General features: G+C 49.5%; 2 protein-coding genes across 6 annotated transcripts; one reads left to right on the top strand and one right to left on the bottom strand.

The window, feature by feature from the left end:
• The first annotated feature begins 166 nt into the window (after window positions 1-166).
• Window positions 167-7,514, top strand: EME1 (essential meiotic structure-specific endonuclease 1). 5 transcript variants are annotated; one of them, XM_058560699.1, is made up of 9 exons: window positions 170-461; window positions 1,373-2,184; window positions 2,270-2,397; window positions 4,939-5,028; window positions 5,129-5,250; window positions 5,442-5,568; window positions 5,792-5,907; window positions 6,130-6,176; window positions 6,691-6,874. In XM_058560699.1, the coding sequence occupies exons 2-9, from the start codon at window positions 1,398-1,400 to the stop codon at window positions 6,810-6,812; spliced, it is 1,539 nt and encodes a 512-aa protein (XP_058416682.1). In that variant the 5' UTR covers window positions 170-461; window positions 1,373-1,397; the 3' UTR covers window positions 6,813-6,874. The 5 variants fall into 5 exon arrangements, with proteins under 5 accessions (XP_058416683.1, XP_058416682.1, XP_058416684.1 ...); XM_058560701.1 differs by lacking the exon at window positions 6,130-6,176 and adding an exon at window positions 7,133-7,514 and having other exon boundaries at window positions 171-461; window positions 5,403-5,568; window positions 6,691-6,880; XM_058560696.1 differs by lacking the exon at window positions 6,130-6,176 and adding an exon at window positions 7,133-7,514 and having other exon boundaries at window positions 173-461; window positions 6,691-6,880.
• Window positions 7,515-7,594: 80 nt separating this feature from the next.
• On the bottom strand, window positions 7,595-21,687 carry LRRC59 (leucine rich repeat containing 59). The gene is made up of 7 exons (XM_058560714.1): window positions 21,406-21,687; window positions 19,306-19,365; window positions 17,514-17,672; window positions 17,178-17,282; window positions 13,673-13,745; window positions 11,368-11,541; window positions 7,595-9,632 (listed from the first exon to the last, which is right to left on the bottom strand). The coding sequence occupies exons 1-7, from the start codon at window positions 21,508-21,510 to the stop codon at window positions 9,388-9,390; spliced, it is 921 nt and encodes a 306-aa protein (XP_058416697.1). The 5' UTR covers window positions 21,511-21,687; the 3' UTR covers window positions 7,595-9,387.
• Window positions 21,688-22,481: the final 794 nt, after the last annotated feature.

Raw genomic sequence — 22,481 nt, 5'->3', positions numbered from 1 at the left:
ATATACTTCCGGGGCGTGCGAGACAGTTGAAAGAGTGGCGCGAGAAGTCGCAGGTGAGCGTAGCGGCTGCTGGCGCGGCGGGCGGGCGGGGCAGGGCTTCCCTCTTGATCCCTGTTCCGCAGAGGCTTGGTGGCCAGGGCGTCCTGGACCGCGGAGTGTGGAGGAACTGCCCCGCCCTGGGGCCGGGGTGAGAGGCGCGGAGCGTGCCCGGCAGGAGCCGGCTTGGCCGATCCCTCGTTTTGCGGGAGTCAGGGAGACAGGGATAAGGTCCCTCCCTAGTCATTCTGCTTACTTTACTGAGCGCCTACCCTGTGCCAGATACTGTACTAAGCCTTGCAGATGCATGATTTCATTTATTTCTCACAACCTTCTAAAGTAGGTATTGTTGTTATTCCTATTTTACTAGAGAAGAAAGCCCAGAAAGGTTACATTGCTCATCCCGTGTCACACCTACAGCACTGGTAAATATTTGTTCGAGGAATGTCTTTTGTATATAATCCAGCAACTGCACTCCTAGGTATATATGCAAGAAAGTTGAAAATACGTCCCCACAAAAACTTGGACGTGAACGTTCACAGCAGCATTATTCATAATGGCCAAAAAAATGGAAACAAACCAAATATCTATCAAGTAATTAATGGATAAACAAAATGTGGCATATCTATACAGTGGAATATTATTCAGCCGGAAAAATTGAAGTACTGACATGCTACAACATAAATTAACCTTGAAAACATAATGCTAAGTGAAAGAAGACAGTCACAAAAGACCACGTAGTGTATGATTCCGTTTATATGAAATATCCAGACTAGGCAAATCCTTAGAAATAGAAGTAGATTTGTGGTTGCCAGGGGCTAGGGGAGGGGGAAATGGACAGTGACTGCTTAATGGCTATGGCATTTCTTTTTAGGGTGATGAAAACGTTCTGGAATTAGTAGTAGTGATGGTTGTACAACTTTGTGAATATACCAAAAACCACCCATTGAACTGTACATTTTAAAAGGATGAATTTTGTGGTATGTGAGTTATATCTCAATTTTTTAAAAAAGGATGACTTGGCATCTCCAGTTCAAATGCAGAGATCAACAAGGAGGTGCTGTTGAGTCTTGTTACTACCCCATTAAAATTTTGTAATAGTAACTTCCACTTTGCTTATACCTCACCTTGGCCTAGAAAGGATTTGAAGAGGGTTCCTGTTAGGCTACAGACGTAACTGTTCTGAGTCCCAGAATGAACGTGTTGGGACCCTCTCCTATTTCTCTGTTTCTCTATTTCTCTATATATTGTATTTATTTCCATAAAGCTAGGCCATAGAACACCTCTAGTAGACTGAATTGATTGAGTCTCTGTCTCCTCTCTCTTTTCCTTTTAGGGAATTAATTTGATAGCACGTATTGATGGCTCTCAAGAAGTCATCACTCTCACTGGAATCCAGTGAGAGTGACTCTGAGGAGTTGCCAACATTTGCCTTTCTAAAGAAGGAACCATCTTCAGCAAAGAGAAGACACCCTCAGAGGGAGGAGAAGGTTATAGTGGTTGACACTTCAGATTCTGAGGCTTCCTGTCCTTCATCACCACGGTTGAAAGATCCACCACCTGTTCCGGACACGGCCGCAACGGTCATACAAACCGAGCCAGTCAGGGTGCTAAGCAGTGGAAGTGAAGATGAGGAGGAATTTGTTCCCCTGGCTGAGAGGCTAACATGTAAGTTTTTGACCCACAAGCAGCTGAGCCCCGAGGACTCTAGCTCCCCAGTTGAAAGTATTGTGGATCATCAAAATTATGAAGGAGCATTATGTGACTGGAAAAAACAGCCCTTTCCAAAGATCCGTGATGTTCCCCTCTGTGACACCTCAGAGAGGCGTGCATTAAATAACAAAGACCTTTTGGTAGACAATCCATGCCATCAGCTTCCAGCCTACCAAGGTACCTGCCCTGTCCAGAGCAACAGCTGGACAGTAATCAAAACGAATGCTGAGGACGCCCTGCCTCAGAAGAGAACCAAGCGTAGTCAGAAGGTCCGGAAGAAAGGCTCACAGGGATGCCAGCAGCGGGGACAAGCAAGCCAGAAGGAAAGCACCCTGAGACAACAGGAAAGGAAGAAGAAGGCAGCACTGGTTAATGGGCTGAAAGCTCAGAGGCCAGAGGAATGCTTAAAGCACATCGTTGTGGTGCTGGATCCAGGTCCTCATAGCATCCGTCTTCACCCTATGCTGAGTTAACTGCCTTCTGGGCCACCCACTGACAGCCCCTTTCCCATCTGTTGCAGTGCTGTTACAGATGGGAGGTGGGGGCCAGCTCCTCGGAGCACTGCAGTCCATGGAATGCTGCTGTGTGATTGAGGCACAGGCCGTGCCTCACAGCATCACCTGGAGGAGGAGGGCTGGGCCAGCCGAGGTAGGGGTTTTCTGGCTGATCTCTCTCCTCCCCTTTAGAGTTACAGGATAAATATGCTTTTATTCTAAAGGATATCTATCAGTCAAGGCCCCAGCAGGAAAACAGATGGCACACTCAATTTAGGATAATTTGAGGAGGATTTAATAAAGGGAGTGTTTTCTAAGGCGTGGGCAGGGTACAAGGAAACTACAAGGGGCAGCTCAGTACCTCACGGTAATAACAGCATTAACCAGTTTCTGCACCTCAGGTACTGTTTGCATTTCAGATCAGATAATCGTGTTGTGCTGGGCTATCCTGTGCATTGTAGAATGCTTAGGTGGCATCCCTGGCATCTGTCCAGTAGATGCCAGTAGCACCCCTCCCCATCGTGACAATGGAAAATGTCTCCAGATATTGCCAGATGTCTGTTGTAGGGAAAAATCGCCCCTGGTTGAGAACCACTGGCATAGCTGTTTCCATGCCTAGGCCTGAAGGGATGAGAGGAGGAAGTGTTTACAAAAATCGGGAAGGAGAGAGAAATGTAAAGAGAACCCACCTGAGAGAAGTTTGACCTCCAGTAGAGGAGTGTAGGCAAACCTAGGTGACCCCATTGGGAGGGAGCCAGGGAAAGCCATACCCTGACTTCACTCCTCCCTCCTTCCTATCTCCTGCTGGGTTCCCACTGGCCATACCCAGCCAGAGGGCGTGCACCCCTTGCGATGTGGTCTGTAGAGATCACCCTCCTCCAGCAGACAACAGAGTAGGGAAGGGTGGAGAGTGGATCTGTGGGCAGAGGGAAGATAATCTGCACAGGAGTCCTAGTTCTCTAACTGGGCTTTGGGAAAGGGCGGGCTCGTGTCTGAATCCCAGTCTCATGGCTTTATTGCTATGACCCTGGGCAAATTATTTCTTTGTGCCTCATGTAAAAAATGAGGACACGGTTAGTCCCTCTCAGTCCCCTCTGTTGTGGAGACTAAATGAGATAACCACGCACTGAGCATGTAGTAGGCGCACGGTAAATGTTCCTTCCCTGTCCCGGCTCCCCGGGTTACTACAGCTCTTGTGCCTTCCACTCCTCTTATCTGTGAATCCAAAATACTCCACCCCTCATTTTCAAGAGTCTAGTGATGAAACATTAAGATTTTTTTCCTGTCTTGTTTGGATCTCATAATTTTCTCAGTAATTTAGGGCAATTACACACTTTTTAATTTGGGGTATTAGCAAACCTTTATATTCACAAAGCAGTTTATCCTTTCAAGGCACTTCCACACTTTCTCTTTTTTTCTGCCTCCCTGCCTCCCTTCCTTGAGGAAGATCAGCCCTGAGCTAACATCCAGTGCCAATCTTCCTCGTTTTGCTGAGGAAGACTGGCCCTGAGCTAACATCTGTGCCAATCTGCCTCCTCTTTATGTGGGACGTGGCCTCAGCATGGCCTGACAAGCGGTGCGTTGGCGCGCGCCTGGGATCCGAACCTGGGCCACCAGCGGAGCGTGCGCACTTAACCGCTAAGCCACGGGGCGGGCCCCCACTCTCTCTCTTTTTTTTTTTAATATAATTTTATTTATTTATTTTTTCCCCCAGAGCCCCAGCGGATAGTTGTATGTCATAGCTGCACATCCTTCTAGTTGCTGCATGTGGGACGCGGCCTCAGCATGGCCGGAGAAGCGGTGCGCCGGTGCGCGCCCGGGATCCGAACCCCGGCCGCCAGCAGCGGAGCGCGCGCACTTCACTGCTAAGCCACAGGGCCGGCCCCTCACTCTCTCTCTTATGTTTCGGTCACAGCTATCCTGTAAGGAAGGAATTCTTCCCCCCACATCACAGGTGGGGAAACTGTGGCTCAGAGAAGTTGAAAGCCTTGTTAAGGATCACAGCTGATCAGTGGTTGAGTGGGAACTAGAACCCAGAGCTCCTCCCACTTACACGTCACTGTTATTGTGGGTCTTAGCTTTTGCTTACAGGGAGCCAGTCAGAAAGCTCTGCACAGCCCTGCTCTCGATCACTCTGTCATACTGCACCACTGTGGGACTGTCTGCTGGGAGGCGGCCTTGGCTTTGATTATGCCCTGGCTGTGGTGAAGAGGAGGTGCTCTCACAGACTGAAGTTTCCCTATGGTTCTTATCTTTGTCACACAAAACCATGTGTTTGTAAGGGCCACTCAGCTCATCGTTGGCATCTACCCTCAAAGCCCAAGTTACTTATTTGTACCACATCCTTTGGAAGGGTCTCCTTTCCTTCCACTCCCCTATTCAAAATGCATAGAAATATTGGCAGTCACTTTTCAGCCCTTGTCAGCTCACTAACGTTCCTTGCTTATGCACTGCCTCTTGAGATGCAGTGCACCAAGGTTGAACTGGAGCACCAGGAGTTGAGCACTGGGGAGGAACAGGGTCACGGATTATTGTTTCTTGCCACTGTGACTTTATTCCAAAAGAAAAAATATAATGCAAAATGGGCTAGGCTGATGGGGGTGAGTTCATTCACCCAGGAGGCCTGGGACTCTCTCGCAGGTGCTGAGCACCTGCTGACCTGCCTCCCTCTGCTGGGTTCTGGGTCCTTTGGCAGGATGGAGAGGAGGGCTGGGTGGAGGAGCCGATGGTCCTGGTGCTGCTCCTGGCAGAGGCGTTTGTGTCCATGATCTGCAACTTCAAGCAGGTGGGTAGAGCCAAAGGGGGGTGGGTGCTGAGGCATAGGGTTGAGGATAGGGTTGACTGTAGGGAGCAAGAATTAATGCAGCTTCTGCCACTTCACGCAGGGAAGTCTGGGCAGCACCGAGAAAGGGAAGGAAACACTTCGGAGCTTTGTAACTGACGTCACAGCAAGGACAGCGGGGAAAGCTCTGTCCCTGGTGATTGTGGATCAGGAGAAGAGCTTCAGGTTTGGATTTAGCATTAAAGGGGGCAACTCTTGGCCCAACAGGGGTGAATTCATTCATCCCAGATCTGGGTCCCTCTGCAAGATAGCATCCCTGACAAGGCCTGTGAGATGCTCTGGTCCACTCTTCTCACACCCCTTCTGCCTGAGCTCAGCCTGGAACTGCTGCCCTTTGATTTCCTTCCCTGCTCCAGTGCTCCAAATCCTCCAAGGAGAAGGAAACAGGGAGTGGCAAATAGAGAACAGGCCAAGGAGAAGAAGCAGCAGAGACAACCAGAGGCCAACACAAGGCCCCTGGTGTCCAGGGTAGACGTGGAAGAGGTAAGAACTTTGTGTTGCCGGAGTCAGCTTGGGTGCCCGCTTTGCTACTGATAAAGAGTAAAATGCCTGCTGGCCATACTTTCTGCGCTGGCACCAAGTAGGAGAGAAGGGGCCACACAGGGAGCCAAGGGGCTGGGGTGCAGCTTCAGTGGAAGTGAGAGGGGAACAACTTCAAACTTGTCTCTCTCCGCCCTTCCAGTCCATCCTGCTTTTGGGTTTCTAGGCACTGGTGGATCTGCAGCTACACACACAGGCACAGGCTCGAGTTGTGCAGAGCTGGAAAGAGCTGGCTGACTTCGCATGCACATTCACAAAGGCTGTGGCTGAGGCGCCCTTCAAGTGAGTGCCCCCGGCCAGTCCTGGCTCCAATGCTGGGCCTCGTCCTTTACAGCAGTTCTGGTACCCAAAGATGTCCCTTTCCTCTCAGCTCTGCTGTCAGCCCATTGTCTCTCAAGCTTGAGGCAGGAGCTGACCTCCTCTGGGCATTCCTGGGAAGAGCCCTCAAGCTCAGTCCCTTTAAAATGTTCTGCTTTAGCTTATGTGGAAGTTTGTGTTCTGCAGGTTGGTTCTGGGTGACAAGTCGGCCAGGTTACCAGGATTCATTACAGGTCAGATCACAATGTAATAAGTCCTCATAAAACACATTTTTAGCCTACTTAGTTTAAGGATTGTTCATAGTCAGAATTTAAAATAAGGGACCTGAGACCATCCAGTCCAAGTCCCTGATTTTATACCTGAGGGAACTGAGGCCTGAGGAGACTGGCTTGTCTAAGCTCCTAGCAAGTTAGAACCAGAACTAGACTCCCAGTTGCCTGATACCTAGTACCTTCTGCCTACCCCTTGCACACTGCCTCTCAGGTCAATACAAACCAATCTCAACATAGAAGAGTCCAGTACTTTTCTGTTACCTTCTCTTTTAATGAAAAAGGACTAGATGTCGTTTTTAAGGGAATCAGCAAGTAGCACTGCTTGGGAACAAAGCGAGCACTCAAATGCGTCAGATATAACACTGTACCCACCTCTTCTGAGGTCAGTGGAGGAAGGGTTTTAAGTTCCCAGTTAAGGGGACAGGTGCAAGAGAGTAACAAGTGACTCACAGCTCTTCAACTGTGCTGTTGGCAGGAAGCTCCGAGATCAAACTAATTTCTCCTTCTGCCTGGAGAGTGACTGGGCTGGAGGGGCAAAGGTGGACCGCGCTGGCAGAGGACTTGCACTGGTCTGGAGGAGACAGATCCAGCAGCTGAACCGCGTCAGCCTGGAAATGGCCAGTGCTGTTATGGATGCCTATCCTTCCCCACAGCTCCTGGTCCAGGTATGCTGTTTCCGGCGTCAGCACCCAGCACCCTCTGGCCTTAGTGGACTCCCAGATGGTTTCCATGGATAGCACTGGTGAGGGCCCAAGAATGCCTCTAGGTCAACAGTGCAGGTCTGCTAAGATCAGAGTTGTTGACACTGACCCAGGGGGGGAGGACAGGTTCTCACCCCCAACCCAAGTCAACTGCCCCCTTGTTCATGGATGAGGAATGACCACGTGGTATACTAAGAGGTCATTTACTACTTTCAGGCTTATCGGCGGTGTTTTTCGGAGCAAGAACGCCAGAATTTGCTTGCAGACATACAGGTGCGCCGTGGGGAAGGTGTGACATCCACCTCCCGCCGAGTTGGACCAGAGCTGTCCAGGCGTATCTACCTTCAGATGAGCACTCTGCAGCCAGATCTCTCTTTAGACAGTGCAGACTGATGCTAGCCCTCAAGGACAAGGATAGACAGCTGGAGATGTCCGCCTCACCCAGCTCAGAACATGACTACAAAGCAGAGATTGGAAGCGCCTCCCGAACCCAAGCCTGGGTCAGGCCAACAGACTCTTCCTGGGTGTCGTTCTGTGTGAAAGTCTCCCTACCTGTCAACTTGGGGCAGAAGGCTGAGATACTTGCATGTACTTCACCAGCATTAATGTTCGCTGCCATGTATAAACCACCCCTACCCCTGCCCCAGCCAGCCCTCAAAATACAAAGGAACAAAGACAGACCACTCAGACACATATTTAATAATTGTAGAAATCCAAAAGAACCTCAGCATCAAATCTCAAGATCATGAGTGAACTGCCCTTGGTGGGCTGGCTTACCCAGGCTGGGTGTGCTCCAGCCTTCCTCACCCACTGGAGCTGCCTCGACCAGCCAGGGAACAGGGGTGCGATCACTATGCTGACTTCTGTATTCTCTCAATCTCATTTTATGTACTCTGTGTTTAGATTCAATAAAGCATTTGTACCAATGGCTCTGGAGCTTGGAGGAAGACTAAAGGAATGTGTAGTGATTATGAGTAAGGTGTGGGCCTACGCAGCAGAGCTATCCTTGGGGAAGGAGAGAACAAGTCATTTCTTCCGGTATCAAGACAGCCATGAGTGGCAGTCCTATCCAAATGGGCCACTAGGGCTAAAAAGCTGGACCCTGACCTTAGTCTCTGAACTGTGACAGGTTCCTGCTCTCCCTGGGGAGAGGCAAGGAGCTTGCAATTGGGAGCTTTTAGTGAATGAGCACCATGACACAGCCATTTCTGATCCCTTCATCTAGCTGCTGTGAAAAGATGAGGCAAAGGAGGCCACAGAGCAAGAAAATGCTTAATCTGGCAGACAAGAGAATGGACAGTGCTGCCCTTATCTGTGGTGGTCATGAGTGAACGCCCCACTCTTGAAACTCCATGGTGCTACTGGTTTCCCTTCATTGTGCAGGTGTAGTTATAGGTCTAGAATCAAACAATTCTAAACCCCAGTCTCCATGAAACTTGAGTTTTCAGGTTGCCTTTGAGGTATTTAGTCATACCAACCACTAACAGATGGTCACTAACAGAGCTGTCATAGACAATGGCTTTGCAAGGGTCCGCCTTCCTGGTTATTGGCAATTGGGGAGTTAATGCTCTGAAACTGAGGCAAGGAGGCTGGACCATCCCCACTTTATGGAAGCCACATAAGTTGGGGCAGGACTCCACAGGAGCTGCCCAAGACCCTCATGGCATTGAGATTTCCATTTGTGGGTCATGAATCTGTCTGCCATGGAAGATTCTATACTCTGGCTGAGAGATACTCAATTCTGGTGTGAGTCCTGTCCTCTCGGGACATTATTAAGGAGGCAAAATGATGGAAAAGAAAGAAAGGATACCCGAGTGGGACTCCAGTTCTGCCTCAAACTAGCTAGGAGACCAGTCTAGTAGGCAAGTCATGAAAGGCCTGTTTTCCTGTCTGCAGGTGTTATATTAGACTGGATGGTCCTGAAGTCCCTTTCACAGCCTGAGAGTTTGTATGGTTATTAAAATGTTTAAATGTCTGAGGTCCTTAAGAAAACAAGTACGCCCCACCCCCCCAATTTAGGCTAGATTTGCTGAGTGTGGTGTTCCCTTAGTCCCCAAAAACACACTGCCTCCTGATCTGCCCTGGCTACCCAGGGAGGGATGAAAGGAAGGGTTTGTGACATAAAAAACATGTAAATGTAGTGACAGCTGACCATTTAGTAGAAATGAGCCTTGCCTTTACACAGCTTTGTATAACAACTAGAAAAGGCTATGTTTTTTCCTCTCCCACCCCCAGCCTGTTCCTTTAGGCATGCAGGTAACTGTCCCCACCTCCCATTTCTCCTTATTCCACCAGGGAACCCTGACTAAGGAACAAAGAAGTCCTACAAAGAGGAGGTCTCAAGTACCAATCAGCAGCCATTTGATGATGGCAGGTAGGTCTGATGCTAAAAAGAGGTTGTGTCCAGCAGAACCCAATTCCATAGGAATCCAAGCTCCAAGGCTGGGAGGCAGCAGGTGTTGAGGACAAGCTCACTGCTGAGAGTCGGTCTGCAGGACCCACTGGAGGATGTTGTGGCTGCGCAGGCCCCGGACCGCATTGTCGTAGATGGTGTTCACACTGGTGCAGAGGGGCTGCTGCTGCAGCTCTGTCACCCGACAAGCAACCAGCCCGCCGGCCACACACAGCAGCAGCAGCAGCAGCAGCTTCAGCACAGCCCAGGACCGGGTGTGTTTCCGGGGTGGTGGCTTCCGTGGGCGAGAGCCGGACTTAGATTCTTGAGGGACAAAGTCACAATAGACAAAAAAGTTCAGTCAGTTTGGGGAGACCCACACTCTACCAAGCAATGCTAGTCTCCTCCATGCAGATCCATATCCCCCCTCTTCTCTAACGACAACTCTCCAGGCCCTGAAGAGAAAACTGTCCTAAGAACATCTGAGCTCTTAAAAACTTTGCCATGCAGGGGCCAGCCAGTGGTGCAGCGGTTAACTGCGCGCGCTCCACTCTGGCCGCCCAGGGTTTGCAGGTTCGGATCCCAGGCGCGAACTGACGCACTGCTTGTCAAGCCATGCTGTGGCGGCATGCCATATAAAGTGGAGGAAGATGGGCACAGATGTTAGCCCAGGGCCAATCTTCCTCAGCAAAAAGAGGAGGATTGGCATTGGATGTTAGTTCAGGGCTGATCGTCCTCAAAAAAAAAACTTTGCTATGCAGAGACTGAAACATAAACACCTTCTCCCTTGGATCTCAAGGGAGTACACCCAAAACTGGAACTCTTTCTCCATGTCTCACTTAGCACACACAGTCCTCAGGGTCCTAAGTTATCCTCCATAACATGGTGACAATCCAGGCCCCTCGGGATTGGGGGAGGGCCTTATCAGGAGGCATCAAGCATGGATAGAGTGCTGCCCATTAAGGGAAACAGGTTTGAGAGTTATTAATATTGTTAAAGTCATTATTATTATATAAGATGCACATAAAAAGAAAGCCTGGAAGGTACACCATATTGTTAACAGTGATTACTGCTGGGAATGGGGGACTACAGGTTAATTGCCATTTACTGATATATATATGGGACTTTTCTAAATTCTCTGCAGTGAACACATATTAAATTTATAATTAGAAAAAAACTGATTTGATTTTTAGGCAAAATTTTGAGAGACTTCACTGAGCACCCACACGCCAAGAACTGCATGATCCTGTCACACAGATGTTCTCATTTAATCCTATCACTATAAGGAGGTATGATCCTCATTTTACACAAGGAGACAAAAAGGGTGGTGAGATTAGGTGACTTGCTCAAGGCCAAGGAGAGTGAGCAGTGACAGGGCCACGGGCCTCCACCCTCCCTACAGAGCTCCTCCCCCCTCACGTGCCTCTCCCTCGGGGGTCCCTTTGGGCCCAGAGGGTCTGCGATCCTCCTCTGTACATGGAGCCACATCACTATACAAATTCAACTGGACATATTCAGGCAAAACACTGACAAGTGTTTTTATACAACAGCTCTCTGAATGCAGGCCAAATGATTCCTGTGGTGTTCAAGCAAAAAGAGAGTGATCTGTTCCAACTTGGAAAGAAAACCATAGGCGGTGCTGGCTTTACTGAGATGGCACCACACACTCAAAACACACCCAGGACACTTCACAGATGACGTGAGGGACTTTTAAGGGTAATCTGACCATATGCAATCTTTGCCTCTCTCAATGATTTTAGGAATCTAACCCCTACAAAATGTGCAACTCCCTGTTCTGGGAATGCTTTAAGCCACATCTGACCAAAACACATGCACATAAGCACATGGCTCTGAGGAAACACACCAGCTGGGCACTCGCTCCTTAAGAGAGACCCCCATTCCCGTAAGCAAACGCCTCAGAGTTACTCCCAGGCCTTAGAGTATATTGTATCTGACAAGGTTTGCAAACTTGCTCGCTCACTCACTCACTCACTCATCTATGCCTGAAAACATAAGCAAGTCACCCCACTGCACCCGTGCAAACTGAGAGCAAACGTACTCGGGGCCTGATTTGTTTCCTTCTTAGGTTTCTTCTCCTGCTCCCGCTTGGCTGCCTTGAGAGCATCATACTCCTTTCTCCGGCGCTCCTTCTCTTCTGCCTTCTCCCGCTTCCGCAGTTCCCGCTCCTGAGCCTCCTTAGCTCGCTGCTTGGCCTCCCGCTTCTTCTCGGCCTCTGCAAGAAAATATACCCCAAAATGACTTCTCTCCCACAAACTTTCCAGTGTGCTTTCCCAAGTGACTAAAAGTATGGCTTCAGCCTCCTCTTCCCTCATGCCATGGGTCACATAGGATATATTAAAAGGAAACAGCTGTCTTTCTGCTCTCTGGGAAGTAAGCCCTCCCTAAAATACAATAAGCTGCTCTCAAGGTTTGCTGAATGGGTTCTTATCAAGGGGTTCCTAGCCACAAGTAGCAGAGATTAGGGTGATGTAGCAAGGGGGACAGGAGAAAGGTGTGGGTGCTGAGTCTGGTGCTCCTCTAGAATTAGGTACTAATGCAGAAGGCACAGCAACTACCCAGCTCAGAGATGAGAAGAAACAAGGGAGGTGTTGATTCTACGGGATTGCTATCTTCCCAAGCTTCGGAAAAGAATGTGGTGTGGGGAGGCAAGTAAGCAGAGAAAGCAAGCACTCAGGTCCAGGGTTAGAGATGATGGAAATGTTTTCCCGAGAAAGTGAGACTAATAGTTTGTCAGAAGGACTCGCTAGACTTCAACTCAGGAGTCCACGTAACACATTCAGATTTACTTCACAGCCCAAGTCTGCTTACATGCTGGGCCCCACTTACAAATTACTGGGTTCTAAAAATGCATTTCCAAATTAGTTATTTGGAAGCCTGAAGTACATTTTTCCAAAGCCAGAATGCCACAAATGATGGTGAAATGTCCTTTTAGGGCTGAAAAGCCTATTTGAACCATCATGTAACTGAATAGTAGCACTATAAGTACTGTAGCTTTCCACTGCTTCTCCACATACAAACAAGCTCCAAGTTCCAGCTGGGCACTGAGAATGCCAAGAACACACTACACCCAGCCTCAAGAGAACATGTGCTGTCAAGCAGCAGAAGCAGCAGTGGTCAGGGTAAACATGGGCACCACAACAGCCATACACGTAAAACGGACGGTCGTAACTCAGGGGTTCCATCTCAGGGACTGCTGTAACCAGTACTGCACACATCCCTCCTCTAACCATGGGAGCCCTCCAGTAAGGGGGCTCAGAAGTCAGCCAGCCAGTCAACAGAGCACCTGCTGTGTGCCAGGCCTTGTTCTAAGTGCTCGAGATGTAGCAGTGAAGATAAGTCAGGTTCTAGTGCCTAAGTTATCTACTTTCTACAGGAGGAGAGAGACAATAAACAAGTGAACAAATAGTAAAAAGACAGTGATATGTGCCATAAAGGAAATAATAGAGGATGTGACGGAGAATGACAGATGGGATGGCCATTCTAGTTTAGATGGTTCCGAAAGGGTTAACCTCAGGCAACATCTGAGCGAGACATGAGGGACTACAGGAAGCCAGCCATGTGAAGATCTGAGGGAAACGGAAACCAAGCAAAGCCTCTAAGGTGAGCCTGTACTTTACATGTTCAAGCGACAGCAGAGTGGCGGAAGTTAACAGCATTCTCTCCCTTGTGTATGGAACAAGGCCAGAGAGGCCAGCAAGCTTGGGCCATGGCAGGCCTTGTCAGCCATATTACTGAGTTTGAATTTCATTCTAAGTTCAACTGGAAGCCATTGGAAGGTTTTAAGCAAATAGCAGCATAATTGATTCAAGTTTTAAAAAGATCTCCTTGGCTGCTATGTGGAAAATGGCTTTGTGGAGAGGGCACAAGTATGGAGACAGGACATCGTGTTAGGAGGTACTATGGTAGTCCATAGGATGGTAGCTTGATTACGGTGGTGGTTCTGAAGGTGGAGAAATGGTCACGTACAGGACTTGCTGACAGACTGGATATGGGAATGAGGTCTTTCCAATTTTAGGCTTGAATAACTGCAATGATGGTGATCTCCTATTATGGGGGAACAGTGAGAGGGGGTGAAGGGGATCTGTTTCAGCCATGTTTAATTTGAGATACCTATTAACCCTCCAAGCAGACACGAAAGGCAAGCAGTTGAACATGACTCTGGAGCTCAGTGGAGAAGCCAGGACCAGAGAGAGAATCGTCAGATAAAGATGATGCTGTCTACCACCGCACTGCTCCCCACTGCTCCTCACAACTCTTCTACTGGATTCTAGCTCCTGAAGCACGAGAATCAGCTGGCTCGGATAAGGACCCGGAAGATGACTAGAGGAGTGATGGCCACCTACCTCGTTCTACTTCCAGCCGCCGCTGTCTCTCTCGCTCCTGATCTGCCTGCACGGCTTTCATGTGCTGTAACACCTGCAAAGGGGAAGGAGGGAGCTGAATTACTCAAAGCAGTAGTCTTCTCAGCTCACATGTCTGCTCAGCGGAGTCTCAAAACAGACTGCTCTTCTCAAGGTCCCAGATCACCCTGGGCCTGGCAGCAATGCAGAGTTAATGGAGTAAATCCTTTCTTTGTATCCTAACTTACTGCACCAGCCCTACTTGGAGAAGAGTCATATGAGCCCAGGTCACTAGAACTGTCAAGAAAAAAGTCTGTGAAACACAATGCCAAGTGGAATCTGTAAGAAGTCCCGCCATTTACAATCACTCTTACACACACGATTTCATATAAGTCTCCCAGCAACTCTTGATGAGCAGGGACAGCACCTCCCCTAAGATGCTTTCCTGACCTCCCTCTTTTGGCTACCGCAGGATCCCCTCCTCCCAGTCCTGGGGAGTTTGCTTATCCATCTCAGTCATAAGACCTTAAGTTCCCTAAGAGGAGGGACTATTGCCCTGTCTGTAGGCGAGCATAGAGCTTAGCTAATAATAGGCACTCAATACACGTGTGACGAAGCGACTGGCTTCCCATTTCAAAAGGAAGGAAACCGAGGCTCTGATACGGCGATCAGTCCACGTCACGTGGCTAGAAAGCAGCATAGCCCCGAGTGCGGGTCTTCAGAGTTCCTAGACCAGAGGTTGTTCTGCTCACTTCTAGTACTCCTTCCTTTGAGCACTTTTCAGCAAGGGAAAGACCCATTGGGCCCAAACACCACACAGTGCACTGGCACCCTGAGCCCCTCCAATCCTTGTCGACTTAGTCATGGATGATCTCTGACTGAAACAGCCAGAGATTCTCACTATGGGAATGGATAGGGGAGAAGGTAAAAGACTTTTTTTTTTTTTTTTGGTTTGTTCATATTTTTTAGAAGCTGGTATTCCTTGGATGTAGGGGACAGAGTGTAAACTTGGACCCCAACACGATCCTGACTCTACCACCTACTATCTGTGTGACCTTAGCAAGTCACTTAACCTTTCTGAGGCGATTTTCTCATCTGGAAAACAGAGATAAGACAGACTCCTCTGGCCTGTTGTGAAGATTAAATTACATAACTTATACTGGCTGCCTAACATAACCCCTGGCATTATATATGCTCAATAAACACAGCTGCTTGTTACTTTATCTTCTTTACTGCATTAATAAGAAAAGAAGAAAACCTAAACTATTCTAAATTAAGACAGCAAATTGTCTGTTTCATTATTGTACTAAACAATCTGCAGGACAGACGTGTATTTTTCCCCCCCCAAAGCCCCAGTAGATAGTTGTATGTCATAGTTGCACATCCTTCTAGTTGCTGTATGTGGGACGCGGCCTCAGCATGGCCGGAGAAGCGGTGCGGCGGTACGCACCCGGGATCCGAACCCGGGCCGCCAGCAGCGGAGCGCACGCACTTAACCACTAAGCCACGGGGCCAGCCCAGAACAGACGTGTATTCAAATGTAATTCTTTTATTTTGTAGAAACTTCAGACAAGCACACACCCATCATAAGAGGGGCTCCGGAGCAGGCCTGCAAAAGCAGCTCCCTTCAAGAGCCTGGTTTGAAGCCACAAGGAACTCTGTCCTGGGTAACCTAGGACTTGAACCTGCTGTCACCTCTCCAAAGGAAGTCAAGTTTACTAAAAACTGGCTGCTCAACGAGGAGCTGCAGGATCTGGAGCAAAGTCAAGCTTGATAGTGAGAGGCAGATGGTGGCAGCCCCAGTACTAAGTCTCTGTCTCACTCTGAACTCTGACTATTAAATAAGCACCATTCAGTTGGTTTTAGGGGATGCACAGCTGGCTAAATAAAGAGCTCAAAGGTTTAAGAGATATCCTTTTTCACTCTGGCTACAACACATCAGGAGTTAATTATCTGAAAACACACCAGGTTCAGAAATCAGAGACTCCTCTAGTCTAGACTGTGAGCCCCTGGAGGGTAGATTGGTCTACTTATCCCAGTCCACCGCATACAGTAAGCACTTGATGATTGCTGTTGCACTAACACATTGTTTTTAAAAGGTGCTTCACTCTGCACCACGCTGATCAGTAACTATGACTAATCCATGCACCCACTACATCAGAGCTGGTAAGACCTAAACTAACTCCTGGAGAAAAATGACCTCATTCTGACTGCCCCAAGCCGCTCTCCTACAATGCCTAAAGGTGACAGCTGAAGCTCTGGGGCAGCAATGCCAGGGAGCATGGCTTTAGTTACCACAAATGCACTGTGCTACCCGGAGCTTTGTCTGGAAGATATATGTGAGTACTAAAGAAATTTGCACTCAGTAAAAATTACTTTTGTGGATCAGCAATATCATATGGTTCAACATATTATTTGTTGAATGAATAAGTGGATAAATGAAAGGTGTATGCATACTGAGGGTTGCTCCTGTCAGAGAAATGGAAGTAATACCTACTTCCCAGGGTCATGACGATTATGAGATGAAACAGGTAAAGCATGTAGGACAAAGGAAGAGTGGTCAGTGGTATCCACTGTTTCTCTTCAGAACAGACATCACTCCTAAAGCACCAAGTCTTCAAAACAGGATGCACTGATCACGTGTACTATTCCCGTCTAAGGGCAAACTGTTGCCTTGCCTACTTGGTTGCATTGACTTTGTGCTTGGTTTCTTGTAACAATGGGTGATACGGATGATGAGACTATATAAGAAGACCTGAGCTAATAAGAAAAGAAAGGCCATTACTCTTGAGATCCATATAGAGATCCATCATACACATATTTCGCTTATGTTAATTTTAGCATTTAAAGTTAAATCTTTTTGTTCACCATGCCCCCTAAGCATAGCCATGTAAGTCATCCAGTGCTCAGCTGGAGAAGCAGCAATGTGTTCTAAAGCTGGAGGGAAAGAAACGACTGTAGTTGGAGTTTTTGAGAGGTGGGTATAGTGCTATTCTTAAGAAGCAATGGAAGGCATCTTCAAGGCTCCTGGCCACCAACAATGTTTACCTTCCATGCTGTCTTTAGTTCCTCACTCCTGTGTCAGAGGACTCCACTGAAATCAAATGCCAGATCTGCCCAAGCTGTGCCTGTTTACAGCTATAAACTTACAAATATTAACAATACCTTTATTATCAAAATTCCTACATAACTGTGACTCAGGCCACAGCCCCTAACCCTCTTGTCCCATTTAAACACCTGTTGACATAGTGCTGTGTTGGATCTTGCAAGGTCCTAGTTTCTTAATGGAAGTACTACAGTAGAGCAGACGATGGTATTATTCTACTACTTGTGAAGTAAACACAGAAACAAAGGTCCCTTTGCTTGATAGCTCATAGGAGACAGGTTTCACTGAGACCTTAGTGCTTTAATCAACACACAGCTACAGTGTCCTGGGGCGGAAAACAAGAGGCAGCAGAGGCAGGTCCCAAGGGGGAATGTGAAGGTAACACCGGGAGCTTCGTCTTACCTTGCTGGCACACTGCTTACACTGCTTCTCATCCAAGCAATCCCCTGCCACTTTGGCCAGGACAGGATCCAGGGGGTTATCTTTCAGGTCCAGCCACTTCAGGCTCTAAAGAGATGGGGCAGAGAGGCTGCCTAAGCTCAAGTTCACACACAGAGTCCCTCGAAGTGGAACAAAATGAGCAGCAAGAAAGTCCCTCTGTGTTCCAGCTGCAGGGAAAGCCATCTGAGGCAGTTCCAACAGGGTGGGTGTCTCTGCCAGCCTTTCTCACAGCCATGCTCCACGTTCCCGAGCCCTGTGCCACACTTGGCCACAAAACACGGGGTCATGAATTGTTACCTTGAGCTGAGCAAAGCTGACAGGCAGGGTGACCAGCCTGTTGTTGAGGAGATCCAGGTGCTGGAGGTTGACCAGACGGCCAAAGTCGGCCGGCAGTTGCTGCAGTTTGTTCTTACTCAGGTCCAGCTTCACCAGGTGTGTGAGGCCACAGAAATCCGACTAGGACCCAAAGAGAGAACACCTGAGCCTCGGACTCACACACTTGCATCTAACAGTCCAGGAGCCCCCAAGTCAGGGGCACCTATGTGTAAATCCTGACTCCACCTTTTCCCAGCTATTCCACATCCAGTGAAAATGGACTCACTCATCAGCCCTGGTGGGAAGTAGTGAGGGCGTATGCAAAAGGGCTTTGCACAAAGTAGACACAAATTAAGTGTGGGTTCCTTCCCTCTCAGTTCTCCTTCCAACCCATCCTCCACATCTCTCCTGGAGCGATTAGGGACCCGCTGCCCTCTCACAGCACCCTACGTTCACCTCTCATAGGAGCTGTCAAACATAGTGCAACCATCCATTTTCCTAACAAGACGAAGCACCCCTTGAGCACCCAGTGTTATTCGCATTCCTTCTTTGCAGCACCTAGCACAGCACTTAGCACAGGTGCTCAATGAGTGTTCTTTGAATGACTGACTGACTGACTGGGCTAGGGCCCATCCTACCCATATCCTGGCTCTTCTTCAGCACAGTTCAAAACATCACTCTTGTCACTAAGCCTTCGCTCAGCACCCAGCTGAAGTGATGCTCCAGCCTCAGCTAACGAGACATGAGTCATGTTCTCTGGGGACTTGTGAACGCCAGTGGATCTGCACTTCAGGGAGGGCACGACAACTGAACAGACTCAGCCTGAAAGTTGCACTTGGGGTGCTGAGTGACCATCTGACAGAGTGTAGAGCAGGTGTCAGGTTGCAAGGAATTGCTACCCTTTAATGAGAGAGAAAATACTTTCCTGAAAAAGTGGGATCTCAGATGCTTTTTTTCCATGTTAGAAACAGATCTTGATAGCTATGGGAAGATGCTATAGATGATAAGTGAGACCCAGGAGAATACTGAGAGGAGAACGGACTACCAACTTCTGAGACTCGGTCTCTGAGCCAGAGCCCAAGAGAGTATGGCAAGGAGTGACATGGCCACAGTAATGGATGGAAAAGGCAACAATGACAAGAAACTTAGGCCTGACAGAGAAGGAGCACTGCCATTACCCAGGAGAGGCTGACGGGGCTGAAGGACTCCAGTGCCTTCACAGCTGGAGCAAAAGGGAACTGGGAGAAGTTGTGCAAGAAAAAGCAAAAGGATTTGACCATAGATTGGATATGCTAGACGAAAAAGTATCTCAAGTAATTCAAGGACTGGGAGAACAATGATACAGTAGTCCCATAAAATCACACTTTTTCCTGTTCCCCATCAAAAGATGCACAAGGAAGCTGTTCATAAACAGCTTTCTCTCTGGAATGCAGAGCAATTACAAAATGGTCTCTAGCCTCCCCTATGCAATAGGGAGGTAAACTATTTTTCAAAGGAATAAAATAAGGCAGAAAAAAGATGAACCCAATAAGTGACCCAGCTGTTGACTTTAGTTTTCGTGGCCTGACTTTCCCGTTGTTCTAAAGAAAGAGGACTCTATACCTGGCTTCCCTTCCCACTGAGACAACCACCCCACTCCACCCCCAACACACTCGGATTCAGTTGTAGCCTGCGTGCAGGCCTGTCCTGAGATTATGCCTATGATACAAGTCCCCCAAAAAGGAAGGAGAAGCATCGGGCTCTAGAAGGAATCGTGCTTGCTTGCCAGTCTTACCGGTAGAGCAGTCAGTTTATTGCAGGACAGATCCAGTACGGTGGCCTTTGGGAGGGCAGCCTAAGAAAGGGAATGAGAACAAAATGTCAAACCAACACATGGAATGATTCAGTGACATCTGCTAATAAAGCGTTTTCCAGAGAAAGTTCCCACGATCAGGAAAGACTTTTTTTTGGGAGGAAGATCAGCCCTGAGCTAACATCCATGCTAATCCTCCTCTTTTTGCTGAAGAAGACCGGCTCTGAGCTAACATCTATTGCCAATCCTCCTCCTTTGTTCCCCAAAGCCCCAGTAGATAGTTGCACATCCTTCTAGTTGCTGTGTGTGGGATGCGGCCTCAGCATGGCCGGAGAAGCAGTGCGTGGGTACGCGCCCGGGATCCAAACCCAGGCCACCAGTAGCAGAGCGCGCGCACTCAACCGCTAAGCCACGGGGCCAGCCCAGGAAAGACTTTTAAAAAAACAGCACTAAGGTATAATGTTCCTGAAGACAGGAGAGAAAAAAAATGAGCCAGTCAACCATGACCTAGGGAAGAATGCAAAGCGTAGGGATTTGGCTGTGGAACATCCAAGAAAGGAAAACAGATTCTTAGAAAGTCTCCATAGCACTGTTAATATTTTCTCTAGCATCTCTCTTTTGTAGGTTTCAGGGCAGGGGCTGTGTCTAATACAGCTTTGCGATTTCCACATTCCCCAGTTCAGGGCCTCCCAGGCACTCAATATACATGTTGGCTGATTCACGACTGAATGAATGAGTAAATGAAGGAATGCCAGAGTGAAAACAAGGCCCTCACAGCCCATCTCCATTTTCCCATCGTGTTCAGGGCTGGAGAGGCTCGGCAAAACTGACCCTTCTTTCTCCCTAGGGCAATGCTGCACTGAGCAGATGCCTGGAGTAAACAGTTCCGGACAGCAGTCCTAGGGCCAGGCTGAAACAAGGCTGGCAGTCTTCCTGGGGTGAGGAAGGAGGCAAAAATTCAGTTAAGGACCCTGGGCCAACCTGCACTTTCCAACTGTCAGAAACTCCTAAGAATGAAGTTTGGCCACCTAAAAAAGTTTTAGATATTACAGTGAGAAGAATGCCATGATAATAGCTACATGCATCAGCACTTGCTACCTGCCGAGTATTTTACATTACAATCTGATTTCATACTCACAACACTCCTATGAAATGGGAACTATTATCACCATATTATAAATGAGGAGATCTAGGCAAAGGTTAACTAGCTTGCCAAGGGCACTCAGCTATTAAGCAATGGAGCTGGAATATGAACTGGGAATCCTGTTCTAACCTCCACACTACACAGCCAAGGAGGAGGGAAGACTGGGCCAAGGGCCAAAGGCAAATGTAGTTTCCTCAGGGCAGGGAGGAAAGTGTAGGTCATCCAAAGTGAGGCTATGGTGGGGGTGGGTGGTGGGAAAAGCAGGGATGCGTGACATCACTCCACTTTGGCAACAAACTAGTTGTGTAATCTCCCTGGGGCCTCAGGCCTCAGTTTCCTGAGTGGGGGTCAAGAGTAGGGGGGTGGAGGGGTGGGCCGCTGGCAGCGTGGGCTTCCCGCCAGTTTCAGCTGAGCAGGGAAGAGACCTTGCCGACCAAGCAGTGAGACTTCACATTCTCCAAGGAAGGCCGCCTCAGGGGTGGGGCAGCCAGCTGCGATTGCCAGCTTCCTAGAAAAGCCTGGTTCTGGGCCACACCCAGGTCTACCCGGAGGCCTACTTCTCGGACCACGTCATTCATTCATTTGTTCATTCATTCTCTGAATACAGCCAGCAACCGCTCCGTGGGCACCTACTTTGGGTCCGGCACGGAGCTGAGCGCTGTGAAAGCCCCCAAAATAGGGGGTGATTCACTTCTGACCCGTAAACAGCCCAGGGCCGGACAAGCAGCTCCTCTCCATCTTCTGGAACTGCGCCAAAGTGACACGTGTACATCCCAGGAGGGACACCGGGGCCGGACGCGGCCTCCCCGGGAACTCAGTCCCACTCCCACCCTCCTGGTACTAGAATCTGGAAATTGAGGCACGGGAAAGGAGGCGGCCCAAGCAGGGGCCAGCGCCAGGCGCGCTTGGGCGCCTGGGCCTCGCGGGACTGTACCGACCAGCTCCTTGACGGGGACCTCATTCAGGTCGCTGAGGCTCAGGTCCAGCTCGTTGCCGTCCAGCTTGTCGCGGAGGTTCCCGCCCTTGCTACCGGCCTTGGTCATGGTGACGCCGGTTGAGCGGGTCCCGGCTCCGGAGCTGCGACGGGCAGGAGAAAGGGGCTGAGAAGCCGCTCGTCAAGGCAACGGACTCGCACCCAACCAACAACTCCTGCGTCCTCCGCCGCCGCAGGTCCGAGACCGCCGCCGCCCGTCCACCCGCCGGCCGCACTCCGAGCCCCGCGCCCCGCTCCCACCGGCGCCGCCGCGACGACGACCACTTCCGTGTCCACGTCACCTTCCGCGGCCACTGAGACGGACTGGGCCAGAGCGGCCCGAGCGCGTGAGGGAGCGCCCTCTAGCTCCCAGGATAGCGCACTGCAGTCGCCGCCACCGCCGGAGGGGTGGAGTTTCAAGGCTCGGAGTTGGGTTGCCCCGCCGAGCGACAATGTTTCCCGGCGGCTTGGAGGGCGCGCGCTTGGGCGTCGTCGCTGGCAGCGCCAGGAGGCGAAAGGGCACCGGACTGAGGGCCAGAAGATCTTGGTTCACATCCAAAACTGACCTCATCAGATCATCCCCATACCCCTGGATTAGGAGCAGAAATTGAGTGTCCTTCAAAATTGCTCCTTGTTCTCTACTTAACCATCTCCAAAGCATCATCATCCGGAAAACTCAGCCTCTGGGGGCCCGCCCCATGGCTTAGAGGTTGAGTGCGCGCGCTCTGCGGCCGGGGTTGGGATCCCCGGGGCACACCAACGCACTGCTGAGGTGGCGTCCCATATACAGCAACTAAGAAGGATGTGCAACTATGACATACGACTATCTACTGGGGCTTTGGGGAGAAAAAGGGGGAAAAAAGGAGGAGGATTGGCAATAGATGTTAGCTCAGGGCTGATCTTCCTCTCTCTTACACACACACACACACACACACACACACAAACTCAGCCTCTGAACGTTTCTTATCTCCTCCTCACTGCCCCAGCTCTTGTCCAGGCCGCCATCAACTCGTGCCTGCATTACTCTGAGTGTCTCTCTCT

Source organism: Diceros bicornis, chromosome 18 (genome assembly GCF_020826845.1).
Source record: "Diceros bicornis minor isolate mBicDic1 chromosome 18, mDicBic1.mat.cur, whole genome shotgun sequence".
NCBI lineage: Eukaryota > Metazoa > Chordata > Mammalia > Perissodactyla > Rhinocerotidae > Diceros > Diceros bicornis.
Note: the sequence above shows the minus strand (reverse complement) of the source record. Positions and strands in the feature narration are given on the sequence as shown.